This window comes from Odontesthes bonariensis, chromosome 8 (genome assembly GCF_027942865.1).
Source record: "Odontesthes bonariensis isolate fOdoBon6 chromosome 8, fOdoBon6.hap1, whole genome shotgun sequence".
Lineage (NCBI taxonomy): Eukaryota > Metazoa > Chordata > Actinopteri > Atheriniformes > Atherinopsidae > Odontesthes > Odontesthes bonariensis.
In genome coordinates, this window is record NC_134513.1 from 30900730 (window position 1) to 30921278 (window position 20549).

Sequence of the window (20549 nt, forward strand, 5' to 3'; positions counted from 1 at the left end):
TCAAAGACTCCATTAAATATTTTCATTTGCTCTGTTCCTTGAGCATATCTTTTGGAATAGGGGTTACCTTGGATTGAGAAGATACTATCCAATGGGAAAGCATAGTTTCTGCCGATCCCAGTCAGATCTCCTTTATTAAAGGATAAGACCGGTTTTTTGACATTGGGCCCTTGATTTCACATTATAACATGATGTTCTACTCACCCCTGCGTGTTGTTGAACATTTGGAGCTGTTCCGAAGATATTCGCGAGGCGTCTGGCTGCTCTCTTGAGATATTCGGCCATGAAACGGTTTCCTATGGGCAAGCTTATACAGGCACAAACTATGCTGTTTATAATTTATTAATTACTCTACACTAGCACTGATAACGTGGAGGTGCGTCGCTTACTTAAAAAAATCCGGGTTACTAATTTTGAATTTTAGCCGAATGAATAAATAGGCAGCAGGTCTGTGGGCTGTCTGTGGTAGTAGCACGACGATGACGTCAGTAACACCCACTTTACGACAAAAAAATCAAAATTACAATAACCCGGATTTTTTTAAGTAAGCGACGCACCTCCACGTTATCAGTGCTAGTGTAGAGTAATTAATAAATTATAAACAGCATAGTTTGTGCCTGTATAAGCTTGCCCATAGGAAACCGTTTCATGGCCGAATATCTCAAGAGAGCAGCCAGACGCCTCGCGAATATCTTCGGAACAGCTCCAAATGTTCAACAACAAGCAGGGGTGAGTAGAACATCATGTTATAATGTGAAATCAAGGGCCCAATGTCAAAAAACCGATCTTATCCTTTAACTTCAGGCTTCAAAACAGTGATGCCATGGTAGCTACATCTAAATTTTAAATACAATCTATGGTTGCGGTCTTAACTCTATAGTGAGCCATGTATTGTGGTGCGACTTCTGCATAAAATCTGGTTGAATATAAGGCCCCCAGTGATTTCTAAACTGATTTTGATGTCATGTGAGGGATGCAAAACCCCTCAAAATTAAGTAGAATAAGGTTGGTTAATTGTGCATTAGGTGTGAAAGAAAACTACATTCAAAGATATTGCCAGCTATGCAATTAGAGGACCTCAGAAGTAATAAGTGGCTGTTTTGTATGCAGATACTGATATGGAAATCCACTCTGTGATTCACTCACTGAAGCAACATAATTTCAAATCCCCAGCAGATTTACCTAACACAACTGTGTATCAACAATGTCACTTATCTAACACAACAATGTATAGAATAGAATAGAATAGAATAGAATAGAATAGAATAGAATAGAATAGAAAAATACTTTATTTATCCCCCAATGGGGGAAATTCAAATTCGTCAAGTAGCTCAAAATTTTTTTTTTAATATTTACAATGATTGAATTAACAACAATAAAACAACAATGATAATACTACTACTAACTAAATAATAATAAATGACTAAATGGCAAAATAAACAAATAAATAAATAAAAATCAATCAATCAATTTGAGAAGAACTCAGCAGTCACTGTTATAAAGCCTTATGGCTGTGGGAACAAAGGACCTTCTGAACCTCTCAGTCCTGCAGCGCAGAGAGATGAGCCTCTCACTGCAGCTGCTCCTCTGTCCTGCCAGGATGCTGTGGAGAGGATGTTTATTATTCTCCATCACAGAATCTAACTTCCTCCTCATCCGTTGCTCCACCACAGCACCGAGAGGGTCCAGCCTTCTGCCTACAACAGAACCAGCCTTTTTCACCAGTTTGTCCAGGTGCCTACAGTTTTTGTCTGTAGTGCAACTCCCCCAGCAGAAAGCAGCATAGAACAGTGCACTCTCAATGATAGTGTGATCAAACATACTCATCATATCACTGCAGACATTGAAGGACCTGAGGCGTCTCAGGAAAAAGAGACGGCTCTGGCCCCTCCTGTACACTGCGTCTATGTTGGCAGACCACTCCAGTTTATTATCCAGCACCACCCCCAGGTATTTGCAGGTCTGAACATGTATGTAAGAGACATAATCACCTTTTGTTCCTTGAGAAGACAGAAACACTGGCACAACATCAAAATGAGAGACGCAGCATAAACTATTAATCATTGATTAAATATGTATCTGACACACTGATACATACATACTTCTGCACTTCTGAACAATTTGAAGGGGGAAATATAAAATTTGTCTCTTGCCTGTAGATTCATGAATGGCTCTTCTCATTTTAACTAAAAAAATCATCCATAATGACTAGAAAATAGCAGACTAACGACTATTAATACGATAAATATACCCTAATATTACTGCTGATACTATGCAGGAAGGTCACAATAAAAAAAGCTACCTTTATACGTGTAGTTTACATGGTTTTTCAGCACAAACATGCTAGCAAACATAAACACTGTATTCCTTGTCAAATATAGGTTCCATCTTGTCGGCCAAAAAAAGAAGTCCTCGTTATATTGCCCCACTCCTCTTTTGGTAATAATCACATACCAAACTGGGTACCAAAGCACCGCGTCAGTGTTTGCTTACATGCAGTGAGACATTATTATGGAATCATCTGTGAAAAGTTTTAGCCAAAGATATATTGCAACTACTTTTTTCAACAATTAGGTTTACACTTGGTCTCAGGACAAGAATGATTTACACAGCAATTGTATGTATCAGTATTTTGTGTGTGGATTATGTTCAATTTTATGGGAGGGACAGAAAATAACCTGCGATTCTAGAATACCGTTACTGAAAACTGAGGAATGAAACATTGTCAATGAGTAAATTAATTGATTGTGATCTTCTGTGGAGTATGTGCTAGCACTCAAAGTTCACCAACATATCTGAACCACGATCTCCGACCATGTATTTGACCATAGCCATCTAGATTTTTGGGGGGCTGGGGTGACTGTTCCTGAATAATTTCCAAGTTAATATTGTTCCTGAATCATTTCTAAGTTAATATTAGCAATGTTAGTGCTAGCACTATATTAACTTGTAAATTAGCTTCCCTATTATCAAAATTAAGTTGTTGAAAGTTTCCATATTCATGTGATTTGAGTTCACCAGCAAATGAAGCCCTGAGTTTATCTACCAAATAGTCCATCAGTCACTTATATGGACTACTTTTTACAGTTTACCCCCATGTTACCTTTTTTTGTTGTATGAGGTGTTGTATAGCTGGAAATAGTAGAAGAGTACTTCAATTTGCCATGTATTGTTGTGTTTTGAAGGATGTTTTGAAAGAGCTAATTTAGTCACATATCATAATATTACATATATGTTATACGTTTTAGACCCAGTAGCAAGCAACATTTAATGTTAGCACTAACTTGTACTTGGCGTTACCCCAAAAACATCTTCAGAATTCCTTGTATGCCTCCAACCTTCTGTAAATCTACCATTGAATCTCCATATTGTAACCAGTAAGAAGCTCTTACTTAAACCATATCAAAAGACAGTTCTGGAGCTATAGCAGAAGCATCAATCACTTTTACCACCAGTGTTGTTCAGCTATATATATTTGCTTCTTCAAGTTGATATATGGTTCTCTTTTGAAGACGACAGACTTCCTGTTATTATCCAAACCCAGTTTGTATGATCTTGTTCTGGCCTTTTCTCCCACAAATTCAAAAAATGCCAATACTACTGTAACGTAAAGAGTGTTCCCTCTTCACAGGCTGATGTACCCATGCACACTGACACAACCCTAAGATTGGATACCTTCCACTAGTGCGGAGTGCCTCCTGCGAGAGAAGAAAGTATAAGTTCTATAAGGAATTTTCTTTTTTTTTTCTTTTTTTTTTGGTCCTATGGCAATTCAAAGAAAAGAGAAAAACATACATTTCTAACAGTTACTAATGCTTAAATGTCAAAGAAACTCCAAGGCACTTTCTTTTTAAAATGTTTTAAAACTTTTAAAAGCCTTTAATTTAATTGCATAAAGATAGTGACCTCTAAAACACAGACGTGTTTTGGTTTATTATCCTTTCTCAGGGAGTCGGATAGATTAATTTGAGTCCAAGGTCCTTTTGTAGTGGAATTCCACCAAGAGAAAGTCTCCACCTGTAACGGAATATTCCATCAGTAGTACTTCTCCCATAGAAAACGTAAAAAACTATTACATTAATGCAACAAGAGATGTCATCATTTGGCACAATATTAGTCAAAAAAGAAAGAACGTCATAATGGGATATCCCCCCCATTCCAAGAAATTTCTACATTTTTAAACAAAGAAACCAACACGATACCAAACCAATGTGAAAACTGTTTACAAAAAGACAATAAAATCTATCTACTCTGCCTACCCTGTAATTTGAATGTCCAAAAAGCCCCTCTTTGGTTGAGTCGCCTTTGCTGAACACCTTTTCTAATGGAGAGGGGAATGTGGTCAATTCAACTGGCTTGCAAAGTAGATGGATCACTGTTATGGTGATCCAAGAAGTGTTTGGCCAAAGGATAGTTAACATTACTTGCACAAATTGCACATTTATGTTCTGGCAATCTATCCTGTAGACGTCTTTTTGTCGAAGAAATATAAAACTTTTGCATCTTGGACATTCCAGCCTATGGATGACAAAATAGGTTTTGCAGTTTATGAAATCATTGATTGTAAACTCTTTCTGAGAGATGACATTCGTAAATGTTTTGATTTGTACTACATTTGTGCAGTGATTGGAATTATTACATTTGTTGGATCTTTTAGGTTTCGGACTGAGCAATGTGTGTTGGTTGTTTGGCTGTGGACTAATTTATCCTGTAGAGTAAGAAAAAATCTGACTCAATGTTGTGTCACCCTGAAGAATACCGCAGTTCTTGTTAATTATCTGTCCAATTTTTTTTTCCTCTGTACTGTATGTTGTCACAAATGCAGCTTTGTCTTTTGTCTGTTTAGGAGCAATTCTGTTTCGCAGTAAAGTTGGTTTGTTTAGATTTTTCTTTCATGTATACTGTCTGAATGTTTTCCTCAAAACCTGATATCATTTTCTTACATAGGAAAGATTGTTGCATCAGAACTACTGATGGAAATTCCCCTTACAGGTAAATAATTCCTATGGGTGGAATTCAATGAGAAAGGGACCTTCGAGTCCAGTCATGAATGAATGAATTAAGACTCTGCCATGAAAAAAAAAAGCATTTTTAATATTTTTTTTTAAAAAGGGAGTGCCGTTGAGTTTATTTGGCATTCAAGTTTATCCTACCCCATGCAAAGAGCGCCTCAAATATATTCAGGAAGCTCTCATACACAAACAGTTTTTATAGTTGCCAGTTGTTGTTTTAAAAACATGACTAACATAGTCATCATACCTATGATAAGCTAACAAGAAAGACAACTACAGTAAGTTAACAGCCCCTTTTACACATGCACTACTTTCTTAGCCTAGCAAGCCAGACCCGTACAGCAAAAAGCTGTACAGGGGTCTAGTGACGCTGGATAGCAGTGTGGGCGGGATAAACGGCTGTCTGTCAAGTTCAACGCCACGCAATAGGATGGCGCAACAACCAATCAGAGCGATGAAGAAGTTTTACGTAGTCAACGCGACGGAATGTACATTGTGGTCAGTAGTCTATGGCCTGAAAAGCTGATTTCTCTTAAGCTCTAAACTCTGTAAACTTTAGCAACATTTGAAACATTTTCAGGCGAGAAAGTAGTCGTTTAGGTCCCCAAGATGTTGAAAATCTGACAAAATACCGGCTATTTACAATTTTGTTCCCACGAATTCGGCGCTGCTAAAGCTAGCCGCAGTGAGCAACGCACTTCCAGTTTGCCGTTTTGACTACTCTCGTCCCGTTAACGGAATTTGACCGTTCAAATGCCTTACCGGAGAGTTTTGTCAGCTCTGAGACGAAGATCGGCCCGCTGTCTTTGGTACATCATGCTCGCAATTGACTGGGGATTGCTCTCAGATGTAAGTTTACTTCGTTTCCCTGTAAATCTAAAGAGAGTTTTTTTTTAACATCTCTCTGGAACTACACACTGAAACATCGCACCTCTGTCGTCACTAGGTAGCCCGGCCTCCGACCCCGCTCCTCACGATTTGATTGGCTCGATTAAGTTTTGATTTGGAACCTTGCAAAACGACCACAAGTGACTAGACTAGCCCCGGAGCAAATTCCATTTGCGGCCGCTAGGGGCGTCTAGATTTCTAGGCTACTACTTTCTATCAATCTGGAGGAAACTGAAGAAGTCTGGGTCATATGTGCTTATCCATAACATTTTGAAATGGAAATCCAACTCAGTTAGACCCAGTAACATACAGTGGGGAAAATAAGTATTTGATACACTGCCGATTTTGCAAGTTTTCCCACTTACGAAGAATGGAGAGGTCTGTAATTTTCATCGTAGGTACACTTCAACTGTGAGAGACAGAATCTAAAAAAAAAATCCAGAAAATTACATTGTATTATTATCAAATAATTAATTTGTATTTTATTGCAGAAAATAAGTATTTGATCACCTACAAACCAGCAAGAATTCTGGCTCTCACAGACCTGTTACTTGGTCTTTAAGAAGCCCTCCTATCCTCTACTCATTACCTGTATTAATTGCACCTGTTTGAACTTATTACCTGTATAAAAAAGACACCTGTCCACACACACAATCAATCAGACTCCAACATCTCCAACATGGGCAAGACCAAAGAGCTGTCTAAGGACACCAGGGACAAAATTGTAGACCTACACCAGGCTGGGATGGGCTACAGAACAGTAGCCAAGCAGCTTGGTGAGAAGGCAACAACTGTTGGTGCAATTATTAGAAAATGGAAGAAACTCAAATTGAATGTTAATCTCCCTTGGACTGGAGCTCCATGCAAGATCTCACCTCGTGGAGTATGAATGATCATGAGAAAGGTGAGGGATCAGCCCAAAACACACGGGAGGACCTGGTCAATGACCTGAAGAGAGCTGGGACCACAGCCTCAAAGGTTACCATTGGTAACACACTACGCCGTCATAAATTAAAATCTTGCAGGGCACTCAAGGTCCCCTTGCTCAAGCCAGCACATGTCCAGGCCCGTCTCAAGTTCGCCTATGACCATCTGGATGATCCACAGGAGGCATGGGAGAAGGTCATGTGGTCAGATGAGACCAAAACAGAACTTTTCGGTATAAACTCCACTCGCCGTGTTTGGAGGAATAAGGATGAGTACAATCCCAAGAAAACCATCCCAACCGTGAAGCATGGGGGTGCTTTTCAGCAAAGGGGACAGGACGACTGCACCGTCTTGAGGGGAGGATGGATGGGGCCATGTTTTGCGAGATTTTGGGAAACAACCTGCTTCCTTCAGCAAGAGCATTGAAGATGGGTCCTGGCTGGGTCTTCCAGCAGGACAATGACCCGAAACACACAGCCAGGGCAACTAAGGAGTGGCTCCGTTAAAAAGCCTTTCAAGGTCCTGGAGTGGCCTAGCCAGTCTCCAGACCTGAACCCAATAGAAAATCTTTGGAGGGAGTTGAAACTCTGTGTTGCCAAGCGACAGCCCACAAAACCTGAAAGATCTGGAGAAGATCTGTATGGAAGAGTGGGCCAAAATCCCTGCTGCAGTGTGTGCAAACCTGGTCAAGACCTACAGGAAACGTCTTACCTCTGTAATTGTGAAACAAAGGTTCTGTACCAAATATTAAGTTCTATTTTTCTATTGTATCAAATACTTATTTTCTGCAATAAAATGCAAATTAATCATTTTATAATAATTCAATGTGATTTTTCTGGATTTTTTTTAGATTGTGTCTCTCTCAAATCAAATCAAATCAAATTTATTTGTATAGCACATTTCATGTACAAACAGTTTACCTACGATGAAAATTACAGACCTCTCCATTCTTTGTAAATGAAAAAAACTTGCAAAATTGGCGGTGTATCAAATACTTATTTTCCCCACTGTATCACTTTCAACACAACACAAGTGTGAACCGCTGCAGTTACATTAACGAACAGTTACGCACTGTAGTGGTGTGTTAATGTGACATATGACCAGAAGTTCAGAAGATTCCCGACAGGTCACGCTATCAAATAGATAAATAACACTGCTGTCCGAACTTTCTCCCGCCATGATTTTATCGACAATACTTAGCTGCAGAACAGAGTTGCTTTTAACTGAGTGTCTGAGCAAAATAAGAAAGAAGTGTTTGAACTGTAGCTGAAGCTCTGCTCTCAGACCAATCAATATTGCCCCCATCCACCTCCTACATATTTAATTAGTGAAAATGGCTATTGAGTATGGTTACCGTATCAAGATAATTATTAGTAAGTCAGTACAAAATGTTACACTATAAAAGAAAATTTAAAAATCAGACATTAGACAGGCCCAAAACACAATTTTATGATCGGTATTTTAAGTGATCATACACAAGATAGTTAAAAACTTAAAATGACAATTTAAAGGGCTTCCTGGGATTCTGGAGGATAATGGCAGGATATGTATTTTGAAACTGGATACAAAGAGTCTTCCTCTGAGAAATAAAAAATTGTAAGTCTTATATTTCCTGGATGTCAAGTAAATAGATATTATTTTGATTTTGTCTGAATATTTTTTATACTAAAAAGGAAAGAGGAAAAGGCAAAGACCTAATGGAACACTAGGTAGTGTAATTGAAATCTGAAGACAATGTCTATTTCTCTTTGTGCGAACTGCCTCCGCTCTCCCACATGACCACAGCTCTGGCTCCTATTACAGACATACCATAGGGCTTTTAAAGTTTGATGGCTACATTGTTTGACTGGCTAAAGTCTTGACACAGCATGATATAGGCTAATATGTGGCGTTTCAGTCTTCTGAGAGCTAATATTTATAGTAAGCAATTCTCTCTGCCACTAATGAGATGAGGGTTGGAGTGCTGTGAATATGGAAGAAACGGGGTCGGTGGCTGTCTTGAATAGTGAAGGTGAAATTAACAACTGCTCTCCATGTTCATTATAGTCTGCAAAAATAACAAAATAATATATTGATTAAGCTTATCCAGTCCATTTGTGACACTCGACTAATCACAAAGAAAAGCATGGTCACAACTGAAAAAATGGCATCAAATGTAAAAGAAAATGTGATAAAAATTAAAAATTTTACTGATTGACTATATCGTTCGTGTTTGGGAATCCGGGTTTTGGCTTGTGACGTCAGTGTGCTGCCATTTCCTTGGTTTAACATCAGACTATCTGCCCTTTCTCCCTTATCTTTACATGGCACCTCGTGAAATTAGTGCTCAAGCTAGCCTTGCTAACAGGATTTTGTACATGTTTGAACATAAGTATATACTCACTAATCGACTATACTGAGAAACAGAGGCATTAGATCAGAGTACGCTGCGACATGAAGCAACACTAATGGCGAAGAACTCGATGCTAATGTTTTAGGTTTTCAACCAGATCCAGTCCAAGCATTTTATGTAGACTTCTTGTTCAGAGAAATAAAAAGTAAAAGTAAGTAAAGGTATTTACATAAATGTATTTAGAGAAAATAAAATGTCTCTCAAAAAAAGGATACAATGCAGTCTATTTTTGTTTTATTTTGTTCTATTTATTTGATTTAGATAATTCAAACTTTGTTCTTTGTGCACCCTCTGATGGCTGTAGGATAACCTGACCCCAGCAGGGTGAAAAATATACTATCACTCAAACATGGGATAGTAAATTCCCAAAGGAAGAGAATACGAGCACGCTTTTGACATGTTCGACATTTATTGCCTTTCTCTTAGCTGCACCCGTGGGCTCCAATGTTCTGAAGCATCAACGGATGATTCAAAGATGCTTCCCCAGCCTCTGTCGGTCTGCGTTGCTATGACTCAGCAGAAAAATTTTGCTGAGTCACCTTTAGCATCACTAATGAAAATTTCAAGACAGCCACCCCCCTCCATTAAAGTCCATCCTCTCTCCAGAAGAGTGAAGGTAAAAAATTGAGGCTAATTAAGACTAGGTTCATTAAACTTTATTGTTAGGCTATGACTAATACCTTTTTCTCATTTGTCTTTTTCATTCACGCATTGTTCTTTCTCACATTATCGATCTTCTTTCTCTTCTTATTCCTCTTTATGAGCTTTTTTAGAATATAAGCAACTAAAGGAAAAGTTTGATATTGGTAATCTAGTAATATTGGTAATTCAGTTTCTGTAAACATTTCTAAATATGTCTTTGTAGATTCTACAAGCTAAATCAATCATAGCACAGATAATGAATGATGTATTTTGAGTTAAAGTCAGAGCAAAGCAGAAGTAAATCTACTTTCTGAGTTTATTACATCAAAGACAAATATGTCATTATTAAATGCATTAGTTGCAGCAGCTCCAATCATTTTTTGTATCTTTTTTCCCATCAATTTAATTTAATTATTAACCAGTCAGTCAAACATAAATGATAAACACAATCCCCAAGTAAATAAAACTAGGTTTTAAAATCAGAAAATAATGAGCAGTGCTCTCTGCTCTCAGACCCTGGGGTGATGTCAGAGTCATATGACAGGATCGGAGTGGGACTGGTTTTCAGCCTGCGATATTGATATCAAAGACCAGCACAATTAATACTGATGTGGAGTAGTTTGGAAAAAGAAAATTGCTGTTCAACATTTCTTTCTATCCTGGAGCTTTTATTAATAAAATGATGTTACTATGCTACCCCTGCTTTCTTTATTACTTTGCAGCTTTGTTTATAACTGTCTTACTGTCAGTCCTTCCTTTTCAGTAGGCCACATGTTAACACGAAGGCCTCTAAGCCAGGGGACCATTGGCAAAGGTTGTTTACAGTTTACATAAATACATAAACAAAACATGTCCTGCTGCACAGAATCCTGCTGCAGCCTTCAGAATCTTGTTCATCACAAACTTCAGTGCTGAGAAGCTTCCATCACTGAGTTAGTTTTGGAACTGCTGATTTAACAACTTCAATTCATCATTTATATAGAAAACATTGAAGCTGCAGTGCAGCACAATTATTTATTTATTTGAAATGTAAGAATAAAACCGATTGGTCTATCTTATTCTGATAGGACCTTTGTTGCCTTTTTTTTTTATGTCTAAACATCAGAAGTCTCTGAACATAGATTTCTGGTTAAAATGCACCTTGTGTGTTTGTTTTCTACTAAACTGCAACGACTTATTTTCACATATATTTTTATTACACTGGTATCTTACCTGTCATGTCAGCAGTGAGATTCATCATGATCCATTTCAGGCTCCCCATCATTCTCACCAGGGTTTGAATTATTTGTGACTTAAAGGCTACAAAAGCCTGAAGAGGTGTTTTATTATGTTACATCCATTTGGTGACCCAGTCAGCAGACAATAACACGACAACCATAAAATCAAGTAAGTCTCAGTGAAAGTGAACAACGTGGTTTATTAAAACAAAAACTGAAGTGGGGGAGGACGGGATAAAGAGATTGTGCCAAAACAAATGAAATTAATATAACAAAAGGAGGCCTACCTAAACTACCTCTGAAGACAATAAAGTGCAAACAAAATGCCTAACTGGCTTCTCTAGGAAAAGAACATCTCAAAACAGTACAGGAGTGGCACAACCAATTAACCTAGTGAGGTAACAATTTTCACCTACGTGTATGCAAAAATGTAAAGGGTACCCCAACTTACCTAGACCCAAAACCTCCCAACACATACAATCCAAATTACAAGTCAGAGACACCACTTAGCCAGACGAGGACAGCAATAGCACAAGCAAAAACCAAAAAGGGAGAAAAGGTCTGGGATGTCCTCCATTTTAAGGCCTCTCCCTTGTCACCATAGGCCAGCTGGGGAGGTAGAGAGCCAAAGAGCAGCCGAGCCTGCTTGCACAGGTGAGCAGCATTTCTGCTGCAAGCACCTAAAAGACACACAAAGGGGAGAGAGACACAGACACAACACAAACACACATACATACCTGGCATGTAACACACATTAATATCAGGCTTTAGATTCTTTAGGATTTTGTTTAACATAGAAAATTCTGTGACTAGGCACTAAACTGCCAATGTGGCATTTCATACTAATTACCAAACTCGTCATGCACTCTTAACCTGTAACAATTTCTGTCTATTTTTCCCCTTGAATAATATGTTGTACTGCTACAGCTGCGTCTCCCTCCACTGCCTTTAGATTGTTGCACCTGAGCTTTCCAACCACCTCTCACATCTTTATACCATCCATTTTCTCCTTTACAAAATTCTTTTTATCTGTATATTTAACTAACTTTATATGATATTTGATCTCAGGTGTCATCCTTTGTAAAAATAAAAAAAAATAGCATAGTTTCAGCAGAGACAAATCGCACTTAAAACCTTGTCATTTGATGACATAAGTGGCCCAAGTAGGTTACCGAATGCAGTAATCTTTATAAATCTTGTGTGAAAACATGCCTGGATGTTTATAGCATGAGCATATGTATGCGGGGATCTCTGGGATTGTTACTAAGAAGATTAATGAGTGGGTTTGCTGTACCTTTTGCAGTGTCAGTGTTTACGTTGTGGCAAAATATGCTCATTAATAGAGAATGTGAAGTTGAAACAAGTTGGATGCCCTATTGTATTCTCACTTGTCTCACTCTCACTTGTCTTTTGTATGAACATAATTCAACCTTCTAAATAGTATTTCTATACTCAAAAGAAGTAGGAGTAGGAGCTTTATGATATTTAACTTATCTGTCCACTGGAAGTTAAAAAGAAAAATCTAATTCTTAATTAATTGGAATATTGAAACATATTTATTATCAATATAGTGACTCAAAAAGTACACTACATAAAATAAGCAATGGCTGTTTTTTTTTTCTACTCTGATCTGGCAGAATGGTGCAGAAATCAACCACAACCAATTAAATAACAATTCCAAAAGAAAGTTGGGCATAAATCAATATTTGAATACCAACATTGGGCCAATAAACCCAATAAAAACCTACTATACTACTTGGTAGTATACTGTAAACCCAGTATCTACTTGCACTACTCTTAACTGTCAGCAAATTTAGTAAAAAGCTTGTGAATAATGTGGAGCATTGAGCTGCTAAGAGAAAGACTTCTAACACTTGCTTCCAAACCAAACTCTGAATCAATGTAAACGTTGCTCCATGCCAACTGTTGGCATGTTTACCATTTGTAGATATACATTTTATATCATAGACTAATAAAGACTTCATGACTATTTTTATTTTTTTAATTAGCTATGAATCCCTCTGAGCTCATATGGTGAAAACTTGCTACGCCTGCGCTAAAGTATATGCTGCTTTTTCTTGTCTCTTGGACCATCATTTCCAAATATTTAATAACTTAGTTGTAATCCATTACGCGGTCAGTACTTTGCCATGTGCTGACATATCTACTACAAGACCTGTCATTGTGCTTGTAATGTGAATGCAATTTATATTTTGTCATAGGACAGCAAGCTGTACCAAATGATAACTTATCCGGCAATATATGAAGAAATAACTTGTAATCAAGTTCTCTGTGTTCTGTAGATGTGAGTTTATCCCTACATGGATCTGAGCCCCAGCAACAGAGCCCCCACCAGCACAGAGTCCTGCTGCAGCCTTCAGCATCTGGCTACCAGGCAGCGGACAGACCTCTCGCTTTCCCATACTGTGGGAGGGAAGACATCATGGAGGAATTCCTTGCTAAAGCCCTGGATGCTAACATTCAAGACAATGTGCCTCCACAGGGTGAGATGCACCATCAACAGAGCTCTAATACCTCAGTTTGGTCAAACTCAGTCATGGGCCCATATCAAGAACAGTCAGCCTTTCAACAGTAACAGGCAGTTTCTAGTGTGCACAACTGGGCAGTGTGTGACCAATAGTGCACTGAAATCCTTGAGCAGTGCATGGCATGACACAAAGGTAAGCTGTGACAGCAATGTTGTGTTTAAAATTGATACTTCCATATAATGTAGTTAGAAAGTATCCATCTGAAGATATAAACCTATTCATCTTTTAATAACATTGTTCTTTTAGAAGTGGTTGCAGACTTGCTTTGCAGCTGAAATACATAACATAATAAAACATGTTAAAATCACAAACTAGACTGCTATACTTAAGCAACTAGCATAGCCACAATAGATAACCCTAACTATAAACAAGGAGCTAAGTTTGTGAGATGAGACAGCACAAAGTTATTCAAACAGACCGATGTTGTATTTAGCAAAGTAAAAGGAATACAAGACGACCGTTTGGCATGAGAGGTTTCCCTAGAATTCGTAATATTCACTTTTTGCGAATTGCTTTGAACTGACGTGAATTGAATAATACTTTATGTATTATGTATTTTTAATATTCCCAAAAAGGAATTTTCTTTATTCAATTCTATTTATTTAGTTTTCTCACTTTGGGTTTATAATCGTAACTTGACTGCTTTAGATTATCCCTCTCTTGCCATCCATATTTGTCTGTCCCATTCTTAGAATAGAATAGAAGAATAGAAAAATACTTTATTCATCTTTAATCTTATGAATATGATATTGTAGGAACACCCTAACTCAACTTAGCACCAACCATCTCATGACCAAGCAGGCACCGGCTGAGTGTTGGCTCACCAGCCTAAGTGAATATTCTAAGCCAACATCAATAAAGTAAGACAGTGAGAGAAGCCTAGTAATTTTCAACAAAAACTATGTTAGAGTTTTTGAGGTTATCAAATATAGTGTAGAAAAGTTTTGTTAATACAGCTGTCTCCTTCAGTTCAACATGTTCCGCTGTTCTGCCTTACATTTCACAATAAAAATCCATCCATTTTCTATATCCACTGAATCCAACACAGGGTCGTGGGGGGGCTGGAGCCTATCCCAGCTGTCATTTGGCGAGAGGCTGGGTACACCATGGATAGATCGCCTGTCCATCACAAGGCCATATAGAGACAAACGAGGCAAACAACCATCCATGCTCAAGCTCTCTCCTAGCGTCAATTTAGAGTCACCAATTAACCTGACATACTTGTTTGTTTTGGTTGGTGGAAGTGTGAATACCCGGAGAGAATCCCACGCATACACGGAGCAAACATGCAAACTCCCCACAGAAAAGCCCCAGCTGGGATTTGAACCAGAAACCCTCTTTCTGTGAGGCGACGGTGCTAACCACCACACCACTGTGCAGCCCCACATGAAAAATACACCACTTAATTCTGTCTGCATCAAGTTTAGATAACGTAACCACCCTGCTATTGCTTTCAGTATAGCATTGATTAGGTTAGACATAAACAAGCTTCAACATTTCGCTATAGATTGCTTTAATGTGAATTTGTAATCAATAGTATTTTGTTTGTCATTTTGTCAGTACCCTCAAAAGTACAGTTTGGTACCCTGTCCTAGTTAAAGTTAAAAATCATAATTACCCTACAAATCACATATTTAGCCATAAATAAATAATTCATAAGCCATTTGTGACTAAATATTACTTTGATTTCTGATAGAATGAAATTATGTAGCGGAAATATTTCATATCCAAAAGACCAAAGGTCAGCCTTGCTGTTGCATATTTGTTCTGCAAAAACACTTTGGCCATTGTTCAGCAACCTAACTTTAAATATGCTGATGGAGAGCTGGACATATATTTCAACTTGAATAGTTGGATGAGACAATACAACTGTGAGGCAGTGATTTAAATACGTAATATGAGAGTCAGCATTGTACACGCTGGTTGGTGCTTAGTTAAATACCAAATGGTTAGCAGCCCTACTCCAGAAACACTGTTATTCCGTGTTTCTTGCCACATTTGTATTCTGTTGTAATTTTACACAAGATTATTCTATCAGTTTTTCTATTCTGTCCATCGTGTTTCTAGCTGTCAAGGATGTTAATGTGCTGCTGAAGAGAGAAAGGTCAGAGGGCATCAGCAGCCCATCCAGAGAGGATGAATCCACTCTGCAAAACCCTGCAACCCACAGCAGCATCCTTGATGACAACACAAAGTCCAGTTTAGGCAACCAAGAGGTGAGTGGTGCAACTAGTCCCTGCTAAAGATGTATGCATATTTCACACAAAAATTCTTTTTACAGTTACGTGATTAAAAAGTGATGTTTGGGATAACATCCACTGATTAATCAGCCCATTATCACCAATGAAAACTAACGTTAAACAAATTATAAGTCTCAGCTATTAGTTACAATATTTTTCTGTCTGTCTTTGTGACTATCTGTCCTCAGGGGAGGGGTAAGTCCAGTGGGCTTTGCTTCAGTGATGGAAAGAGACGAATAGACTACATCCTGGTTTATAGGAAATCCAGCTCACAGTCAGAGAAGAGGGAGGTATTTGAGCGGAACATCCGTGCTGAGGGCTTACACATGGAAAAGGAGGTAAAGAAAATTTCTAGACTTTATGGCAAGGGTTCTTCGGAAAGCGTTTTTCTCACGAAAGCAAAATCTTATTACTTTGAAACAGAGAGGTTTGTCAAAGTTCTTTGTTGAAAACAGGTGCCTGCTTTGGCTGACAACAACATTGTATACAGACAGGCTGATGTACGTTAAATACAGCCAGGCTGAAACGGCTTGTTTGCTGACTGTACAACCAAAACAAGGGGCTAAAAGAGACTAAAAACCATTGTATTGGCAAACAGAACAGCACAATCAGATGAAGGACTTGTTAATATAGAAAAACGGATTGAAGCAGCTTTGAAAGTAGTTATTTTTTCTGGGCACCAGAAATCCAGCTCCCAGATTAGAGCAGTAAGAAAAGATGTAACCACTTAATAGTACACTTTTAACCCTGCTGCCAGGAATGAATTGTCTTGCACCACTCGCGTCAGCACCACTGCAGGGTTGAAGTTATAAGCATGGGGGTCAAGATAAAAGGTAGGGGTTCTTACTGTATGGCAAAGTTGCTTAAACAAAACTCGTCAAAATGCTAGAAAAATAAAAGAAAAATGCAAATAAATGAGGTTTTAATTGGTTCTAGTACTGACAGAATAAGCTATGCTTTCATTACTGTGACAAACATGCAGCTCATACAGCTTCTTCATTTCTAGAGATTCTTTAACTCAGACTTAAAATCCATGTAATCTCACTGGCCAGATAGCAGAATTTTTAAATTCTCAGAGCTGAGTGTTCACTGATAAACTATCAACACCTCCAGGAAAACCAAATGAGCTGACAGCAATTTTCTCCTCTGCCGCTCCTTGTATAGTACAAGTGCAATTTGAAAGAATTGAAAGTGTTGATCTCTGATCTGTGTTAACTTCAGCATTATTTTTAAAGCTGTAGCGTCAAGGTCATCATGATTTAGAGCATTCAGGGGAAGGCGATGGATCTCCAACCTTCAGCCCAGTTATGCATTTCTTGTATGGAGTCTTTTAAAGGTCTCCTCCCATCTTTCTTAACACAGACACCCACAATGTCAGACAGTACAGTCAGGTGAGGAAAAGTGGCAACATACTGATTCTAAACAGTCAGCATGGAAGTATTTTGTAGCCCTGGTTGTTATTTGCTGAAATTATATTGCTGTGTGTGTCTTTGGCTTCCATATAGGCCTCTTTAACCAACAGTGACGTAATCTTCCTGAAACTTCACGCACCTTGGGATGTTCTCTGTCGCTACGCAGAGCTCATGAACATTCGCATGCCTTTTAGGTAAGATTAGGTTTCTTCATACTTAAAAAAAAACAAAAAAAGGCACCACCTTATTACGAACGCTATCCTGCCACTATTGTTAGCAGACTATCTTTGATGTAGTTTGTCTAAAAAGTTAGTCGAAATGGTCAAATCTAGTCAAGAAGGGGTTATAGGGAGGTGGGAAAGAGAAAGGAAACGGAGTTTATAGAGAGAAATTGAATCTCACTGCAAACAAGATTTAAAAAAAAAAAAAAATCCATATTTTGGACTGGATTACTCACCTTAGTGCACTACGTCCACTCAGATTCCTTCACACTGCACAACCACAGCAGTGTTGTGCCAAAATCTACTTCCCTTTCAAATCCAACCCCCTTTTTTGGCCCGTGAATAAAGTAAATAAACTATAGCACGTTAAAATACATTCAGCCATGTACTTGTTTAGAGGCGTAGTAGTCAGTGGATGTTATAATTGGCTATATATGAACAAAGATTGTTGATTTTGTTTTTTTTTACCTACTGTTGGCAGATATGTTTGGCACTTTATGTTTAGCAAAAAATGGACTGAGAAATGATTAAAGATGGTAGTTCTACTACATCACATCATACATTATATCATACTTAAGATTAGCATACTGGGGCTGAGTATACAAAAGACAGTGTGGGTGTTAGCAGGATTCTTACAACATGGTGGGTAAACAAACCCAATTACACAATATGAATGCAGCGTGACTCCAACTTCACATTCTCCATTTTCAGAATAATCTTCTCAAATAAAATACTAAATAAGTTAATTTTTCCATGGGTTATTATAGTGAAAATAAAGATTCACTACTGCTGACAATAGTGCTGGGGGTTAATTTTTAAGTATTCTGCCTCAAATATGCTTATTTTTGTCCAATCAGGTTTCAAGTATCACTGTTCAGCTCCCCCTCTTGTCCAAATATGGTAATCTCTGATGATATAAAAGTTAAGATAGCGACAGCAAAATGCCATCAAGTATTAAAACGCTAGTACACAAACCAGTAGTTTATCTCACTTTGATCATATCCATCTTTTATATAGGAGCAGTTACAGCAAGTAGCTGTAACACTGTCGCTGTGCCATTCTGTTTCTTATTGTCAACTGTCCATAGGAGAAAGATCTTTTACATGCACAGACGGCACAAGTTTTTAAGCAGGTGAGTGATTTATCTAAGAAGCAATGTTCAGATTAACACAGCAATACACTTGTAGCTATAACAGCAACTTTATTTACAGGATGGAGAAGCGCATCAACAAATTCCGTGGGTGGCTTCCACGCAAACCCATGAAGTTTGATAATGACACTCTGCCTGACTTGGAGGAGAATGAAAGCTTTACAGCCCCCTTCAGTCGTTCGAGGATCCACCAGTAAGGGTTTTTTTTTCTTTTCAACTACACATTAGATACCCAACACTGACATTCACTATTTTCCATTCTTTTAACTCTTGCCCCTAAAAATACTTTGTGCTGCCTCTCTCATTTAGACCTACGCACATGCACTTGTGAAAAAGAAAGTGCACCCACTTTCTGTTCTAAGATTTAATGAGACGTAATAAAAAAAAATCGCCTGGTCCTGAGCAGGTCTTTTAAATTATTTTAAATACAACCTCCAATGGACAACAACACATAACACATTACACAGTGACTTTATTTATTCAACAAAGATGCCAAAATGCTCCATGTGTCAAAAACCTAAATAAATGAAAACAACAAAAATATAAATAATTAGATAATAAATCGATAATGACATGTTGTAACCTGTTGAGTTGCTCATTTATCGTTGTATTACCCTAAATTTTAAAAATGACATCCCGATGCATAAAACTTTAGAAGTGAGAAAGGGGTACACTTTCTTTTTCACATGACTGCACTTACACAAAAGATATTTTATTCACAACAAACAGATTTCTTTCTGCAACTTCTTTCTTTACAGTTTCATCATCCACAACAAGGACACATTTTTCAACAATGCCACCAGAAGTCGCATAGTGCACCACATCCTTCAACGGGTCAAATATGAAGAGGGGAAAAATAAGATTGGTGAGTTTTCCCTGTATATTGTAAAAAATGTCAGAGATAGTACAAAATGGATAGTTACTGTGGACGGAATCTAAAATATAGAGTATGTGACATTTAGTATGTGCAGAAACTAATCAAAAGATAAAAGCAAAAGGAGAGAAATGTTTACTGCTGCAGAATTAATACAACTTTGTTCATTCCTACAATATACCGTATCTGCTGCTAATTTTTGTGACAAGATAACAGTACAGTCACCTATAAAAGTGACAAAGTAACCTTCTAAAATACTGGAGTATCTTTATTTTTTTGTATCTCCAATCTGTAGCATATTTTACAGAAAGGGCAAGATTCACTCCTGTGGAAATGGTGGCAGTGCATTTTTTATAATGAATGTTTATTCCATGACCATTTTCCGGTAGTTATTCTCTTAAAATAAACATGCTGTCATCATGCTCACTGCTTGACTAATAACATCCGTTGCTCTTCTTTTCCTTTTTCTTTTTTGACGGCAGGGCTTAATCGTCTGTTGACCAATAATTCGTACGAGGCAGCTTTCCCTCTTCATGAGGTAATTTAATGATCTGATCTCTTCAAAGTCCTTAACTCACTCACTTCCACTACCGTTTTTTTCTCTGCACAGTATGTGATCACTAGAGTTTCCGTGTACCGATGTAACAGTTTGTACTTGCAAACATTGTGCAGATAGGTTTCTGTGTATCTATGTGTGCACACTTCAACAGGGCAGCTACCACAGCAAAAACCCCATCAGAACACATGGAGCAGAAAACCATCGGCACCTGCTGTACGAGTGTTGGGCCTGGTGGGGAGTTTGGTACAAGTACCAGCCACTGGACCTCATCAGGTAACTGCATGCAAACAATTTCATTTTCCTCAAAATAAGGCCTGCATTTACTTTAACTGCTTAGCACACCAGCATGCCTTTATTAGGGACTGGCCTGTATTTCGAATTTTCATTGTTATAGAATGACTTATCATATTTTTCTATAAGGCCTTATTTTGATAGCCTGCCGACGTCATCCTACGTACATCCGCCC

The 20549-nt window shown here is 38.1% G+C and overlaps 1 protein-coding gene across 4 annotated transcripts in view; it reads left to right on the forward strand.

Annotated features, from left to right (window-relative positions):
• LOC142385550 (anoctamin-4-like) overlaps positions 1-20549 on the forward strand; it is a 79871-nt gene that overhangs the window by 35010 nt on the left and 24312 nt on the right. For all 4 annotated transcript variants that reach the window (XR_012770211.1, XM_075472177.1, XM_075472178.1 and 1 more), the window contains 9 exons: positions 13382-13582; positions 15695-15843; positions 16056-16205; positions 17373-17473; positions 18588-18632; positions 18712-18843; positions 19409-19515; positions 20007-20062; positions 20235-20356. Coding sequence is in view for 3 of the 4 variants with exons in the window: in XM_075472177.1 (XP_075328292.1) it covers positions 13382-13582; positions 15695-15843; positions 16056-16205; positions 17373-17473; positions 18588-18632; positions 18712-18843; positions 19409-19515; positions 20007-20062; positions 20235-20356 (1063 nt within the window). In the remaining variant the exon portion in view is untranslated. The remainder of the gene's footprint in view (positions 1-13381; positions 13583-15694; positions 15844-16055; positions 16206-17372; positions 17474-18587; positions 18633-18711; positions 18844-19408; positions 19516-20006; positions 20063-20234; positions 20357-20549) is intronic.